General features: G+C 63.2%; 1 protein-coding gene across 1 annotated transcript in view; it reads right to left on the reverse strand.

Annotated features, from left to right (window-relative positions):
- RXRA (retinoid X receptor alpha) overlaps nt 1-5,426 on the reverse strand; it is a 29,670-nt gene extending 24,244 nt beyond the window's left edge. Inside the window, exon 1 of the mRNA XM_008054130.1 lies at nt 5,166-5,426. Coding sequence (XP_008052321.1) covers nt 5,166-5,375 — 210 coding nt within the window. The 5' untranslated portion in view covers nt 5,376-5,426. The remainder of the gene's footprint in view (nt 1-5,165) is intronic.
- Nucleotides 5,427-5,977: the final 551 nt, after the last annotated feature.

Here is a 5,977-nt window from a genome sequence, read left to right on the forward strand (position 1 = left end):
CCTTCCTTCCCCAGGTCCCCAGCTCCCACCCCTCTTTCTCGCAGGACAGGAAGAGCCTGGTGCCCAAAGCAAGCAGAGCAGAAACCACCCCAAACCTCCTTCCCGCAGCCTGGGCACCTGGCATGATCCTTCCAGACCCAGCAGGTTCTAGGTCCTTCCTCGGCCGGCCTGGGTGGGCTATGAGTTTCTGCAAGAGCGTGAGTCCCTGCAGGCCTCCGGCGGGAAGCCAGGAGGCCAGCCCTGACAGCTCAGTGCGGTGGGGGGAGGGGGACCCACTGCACAACAGGGCAGCCCCTCCTGTGGCTCGCCGAAAGCCCTGTTCACGTCTGCAGGCATCAGGTGCATTTCCCAGTCTGCAGGCATCAGGTGCATTTCCCAGGGAAGGGAGGGACCACGCAGGGCAGGTGCTGAGCGGTGCTGAGCGGTGCTGAGGTCCCCAGCGGTGCTGAGCGGTGCTGTGGGCCGGGAACATGGCACACACGCACAGCCCCGGTGTGGAAAGCCCAGATGCCGAGCCTCGGGGAGCTCTGGGGCTGGCCAGGGTGCGTGTGACCCTACATGTCACCGAGGGGGAGACCGAGGACCCGAGCGGGACGCAGCTCACCCACGGCCACTCTGCGGGGCGGAGGCTGTTCCCTGTTCACTACGTGTCCAGGCCACCCGACCCTGTACTGGCCCCTGGGGACAGGACCCTGCACAGACAAGCCCAAGGAGCCGGGAAGCAGAGAAGTGGGGGTCGAGCCCAGGGGACAGCCCAGCAGATCCTGCTACTCCACACTCCTGGGACTTTGGGGAAATTATCTAAGCTGAGCCCAAGCTTCCATGTGTACAAAGATGGCATGTTAGCGCCCACATCTGAGGGCTCACATGAGAGTAGCTGTCGCCCCTTGGGCACGGCTCGGAGCAGAGCTCACCCCCCACACATGCTCTCTGATCGCCGACTTAGAGAGGCCAGCTCACACTGCGGCCACAGCAGGCACCAGGGCCTCCCAGAGAAGACAGCTGAGCCTAGGAGAAAGGAGGGGGCATCCAGGGCCCAGGGCTGCCCCAGCCAGAGGGGAGGTAGGTAGACAAAGGCTGATTTGGCAAAGGAGCGAAGTCGGTGCCACGGGGGCGGAGTCAGGGCAGAGACAGGACAGCAGAAGCCAAGGCAGGAATTGCTGGGCACCTGCACCCCGAGCCCTGGCATGGAGAGGCGAGGACATGTGAGCAGAGGCCTTCGGGCCACAAGCCAGGTGGCCTCAGGGCTGCCGGCCTTCCCCACGTAGAGAGCCCAGGTCAGAGCTCTGCAGGACCAGGTCACTGCAGCACCATGCAGGAGAGCACACCTTTCCTCTTTCTGTGGCTGCCCCAAACCGCCATGGGTGGGGAAGGGGGCCTTGCTCTGTCCCCCGGCCCCCCTGTGCAGTCCCTAGGGCCTGGTCCCTGCTCTCCGTAAACTGAGGCAGAGCCAGAGCAGCTCTCACCAGGGAAAGAGCTCCAGGCAGGACGGGCCAGAGCAGACAGTCACATCCCCCAGAGTCAGTGCCAGGGGCCAGCTGGTCCCCGAGATGAACTTTGGGGCAGCCCTGTCTTCTCTGGCCTCAGTGAGACCAGAGGCTCTGGACACCCCAAAGAGCCCGGGCCGGGCCCATCCTCACTGCAGGCCCTGGCCGCCCGCCGGGCTTCTCTGAGCGCAACCAGTGGACAGTCCCCACTGCCCGAGCAAGGCTGTGCGGGCCAGGGGCCGTCCGTGAGGACCAAGGCGACAGCCTTGGCCACTAAGAACCTGGAAGAGCGCACAGGGCAGCCCCTGAGGCCTCGCTCTGCCTCGGGATACCCCTCCCCCAGGCGCTCCACTGCCCACTGCCCAGCTCCCCCTGTGTATCGTGCTTGTGTTCCGGGAGGCCCAGGATGCCAGCAGCCCTGGAAAATCCTGTGCGTGCCAGGGTGGGGGCCATCCGATTTCCCCTTTCAGCCTCTGGCATAGATTTCGGTTCCCACCTCCCAATGCCCCACCCAGGTCTCCTGCCCGTCTCCCCGGCTGGCCGGCCCACATTCACCACGCCTGGCCTCTCCCCCTCCCTTCTGTCCGTGCAAGCTGCCAGCCTCCCTGCCTCCCTCCTTCCCTGTCTCTCTGACTCCACAGCCTGACTCAGGGGGGCCCCCCGCCAGTGTACCCTGAGCTCTCAGAAGAGGCCCTGGGCCTTCGCTGTCCATCGAGGCTGGGGCGACCCAGCCCTCTCCACGTTCCCTTCTGACTCAGCTCCTAACTGGCAAGTGCCTGGTGTTGGTGCTGCCTGCTTCCCACACCTCCAGACACACCCACCTCATGCCCACTCAGGTGTTGACATCAAGGGAGCCCTGAGCAGGTCCTCCCGGGAGGCTGTGCGAGTCCTCAGAGGCCTGGACACTGCACCCAGCTCCACCCTCGGCACCGGGAAGCGCCCCTGCAAGGGAGCTGGCCCTGGCTACTCAGCCAACGCCCGTAACCAGCCCACAGCAAGCGGAGGAGGCCAGGCAGGATCTGGGATGGCTGGGAACATCCCGCAGGTCCTGTCCCGGCAGAGAGCCCCCAGTCCCCGGGACCCCCTAGGCTCCATTTCCCCACAGGAAGGGTCATGCAGCCCCGACTCCGAGATAGCAATGTCCCTCCCGACCACGGCCCTGAGCGGGTGAGCTTGGCAGAGTGCCAGGCCTCCCACTGGCCACAAAAGCTGGGGAAGCTCGCCGACTCCAGCCACTCTGACTTTGCGGTTGTGGTTTTGGGGCTGGGGTGGGGGCACGCCCCTCGAAACTCCACTCACACTCCCATCAATATGAGGAACCCAGGTTTCTAAGGGAAACGATTGAAGCCCAGAAGTTAGACTCGGCCCCCAGGGAAGGAGCCACGGTTCTGGGAGCCAGAGGCCGCTCACGTGACCACAGGCCCCGGGTGGACTGGACAGGCAGCCAACAGGACAGTAGTGAATGCCTGGGGCTGCTCCCCACACTCACCCAGCCCTGGCCCCCATCAGCCTCAAGGGGCCTGCGCCACTTGCTCATAAGCAAACAGGCTTCGACAAGCACCCACCACATGCCAGGAGCCTCACTGTGCATGGGGAACAACAGCCCTGGCCAGAGGCAGCCCTGAAGCCTCCCTCCCCCCAGCACTACCCCACCACTGCCCCTAGAAGGGCTACATGGTGTCAAGAGGCATGCCCGAGGCATGGTCTCCTCCCAGACCCCCACTCCACAGCTCCAGCCCCCAGACTGCGACACCCAGACTCCTGTGCTGCAATAGAGCTCTGGGTGTCCAGGGCAGGCAGCAGGCCTGGGGGTCCGGGCGAGGGCCTCGTGGGGCTCAGAGAGCCAGTAGGTGCTGGCCAGTGAGTCAAGGGACAGGCAGAGGCCACACCTTCCTGGGTCCTCCTGCTGCCAGCAAGGATGGGGGTGGGGCAGCTATGTTAAAAATAGCACAGCCAGGCCCAGGCCTGAGCCTCCCTCATGCCAGTACCTGGGCCTCTTGCCTGTTTCTGGGAGGCCAGGTGACATGAGAGGGCCGGAGAACAGTGCATCTAAGACAGGGACCCCAGCTCTGCATATACCCCCTGGGGCAGGGGGGAGGCTGGTCAGGAAAGCCAACAGGATTCTCCAGGGAGTGGGGCTCGAGAGGCCAGGGCCAGTCTAAACAGGACAGGTGATGGGCAGTGGGCTAACTCCAGACCCACCAGCAGGCTGGTCCTGGGCCAGGAGCAGGGGGGCTGCCTGGAGGCAGTGTGGCTGAGAAGGCAGAGGGGATCTGGGGGTCCACAGGACATATCTGTGGTTATTCGCCATGTGACTGGACAGGGGGGAATTTGGGGGGCCGTCCTGGGAGGCACCAAAGCTCTCTAGCAGGAGCCTGCAGCTACGGGGGGTCAAACAGCTAAAGCCAAACGGAGACACTCAGAGCAGGATGGAGCACCCTATGTAGGTGGGAAGGACAGACGAAGCCCCCAGATCAGGAGAGCCTGGTTGGAATCCCTGGAGGCTCCCGCCAGCCAGGTGCAAACCCAGTTCCACTCTGCCACACTCACAGGCTGAGATCTGGGAGCTGGGGACAACTGTACAGGGGTTTTGACCAGAGGTACTTATGACACCTTTTTTTTTTTCTTTTTTGAGTTGGAATCTCACTCTTATTGCCCAGTCTGGAGTGCAGTGGCATGCTCACAGCTACCGCAGCCTCGACCTGCTGGCTCAGGCGATCCTTCCATCTCGCCTTCCAAGTAGCTGGAACTACAGACGCATGCCACCATGCCCGGCTAGTTTTTGTGATTTATTGTAGAGACAAGGTCTCACCAAGTTTCCCGGACTGGTCTTGAACCCCCAGGCTCAGGCAATCCTCTAGCCTCAGTTTCCCAAAGTGCTGGGGTTACAGGCTGAGCCACCCCACCCGACCTAGGACATCTTGCCCGAGTGAGAAGGGGTCGCAGACCAGGTCCCCAGGACCCCCCAGAGAAAGACCCCGGATTCTGCCAGGACCTGTGGGATACCAACTGCTTCCTGATCCAGAAACAACCTCCCAAAAGCCAGTCTATACCGCAGAGGCATCTGAGCAGACCCTAACTGCAGAAAAGGCCACCAAACCCTGCATTTGCAGAGCATGAGCTGCCATTACGTGCCACCATGGGGCCCGAGGCCAGGCGTCCCTGAGGAGAGAGGCATATGCCCTGAGCCTGGACACACCTCCCCTGGGGGCCAGGGACACAGAGACCATGGCAAGGGCATAAGCATAGACCCAGGAGCAGGCTCTGTAAGGCCACAGAACTCCCAGAGAGGCAGACTTAAGCCCATGGAAGGCAGAGTCCGCCAGCACAGGAGGGGGCACCATGGAGGGCAGAGGATGCTTGGATGAAGATTCCTGAGGGGTCCAGGCTCCAGAGTCAGCCTGACCTGGGCTGAAGCCCCCTGAGAGGCACATCGTGCTCATTCCCACAGATCAAACAGGGACATGACAGCCCTCACTGCCCAGGGTGCCCTGCGAGGAAGACACCCTGCCGAGGAAGCCCACAACCCCACCCAGGCCCCACCCTCCTGTCCAGACCCCGCCTCCCATGTAAGCCCCACCTTCCAATCCAGGCCACGCCCAGGCCAAGCCCTCCGCTCCAGGCTCCACCCCTCAGCCCAGGCCTCACCCTTTCCCACTGCCCCAGCCTGGCACTCACCTGGGGGCTGCCAGTGCCAAAGCCCAGGGTGGGCGTGGTGGGCACCGACATGGAGTGGGGGCCCATGGGGGAGCTGATGACCGAGAAGGGCGGGCCCATGCCGTTGATGGGGGAGCTCAGGGTGCTGATGGGCGAGTGCAGCGGCCCCGGGGAGCCGAGCGAGGAGCCGATGCCAGGCCCCAGGGAAGGGTGCAGCGAGGGGGCGGCCATGGAGCCCCGGCCCGTTGGGGAGTTGAGGGACGAGGAGTTCACCTGGGTGGAGAAATCTGCAAGACAAAAGCCACAGGGGGCGGTCAGGACCATGCCTCCAGAACCCATGCCAGGAAACCCACCCCACTGCCCGCTCCCTCAGGCCACGGGTGGGTCCACGGAAGGCCCCGGGCACTCTTGCCGTGGCCCCGCCAGCTGACGCAGATTCACGCCTGTGCGAGGCCAGACCAGTGTGCCTGGAGCACCCTTCGAGGCCCCATGACCCCATGTGGCCTTGGTTCTGGTCTGGGCCTGAGGCAGACGCAAGAAAAGTGCACTGAGACGCAAGAAAAGGCGCTCCAACCCTCAACACCCCAGAGGGAGGAATGTCCAGGGGCCAGGACCAGACAGCCCCTCTGCCCATCTCTCCACAGGGGCCAAAGTAAAGGTCTGGAAATAATAATAAAAGCAACAACAGCGGGTATTTTGGACACCTACTAAGTACCAGGAGCGAGCCAGTCCTTAGCTGATGTGAATATGCGGAGTTAGGAGGTGTGTGATAAGCTGATCCCATATTATGGGTGGGGTCGTGGGGCTGCCTATGGCAGGGCACTACTGGCACT

This window comes from Carlito syrichta, unplaced genomic scaffold (assembly GCF_000164805.1).
Source record: "Carlito syrichta isolate Samal-C Ts95f unplaced genomic scaffold, Tarsius_syrichta-2.0.1 Scaffold77462, whole genome shotgun sequence".
Classification (NCBI taxonomy): Eukaryota; Metazoa; Chordata; class Mammalia; order Primates; family Tarsiidae; genus Carlito; species Carlito syrichta.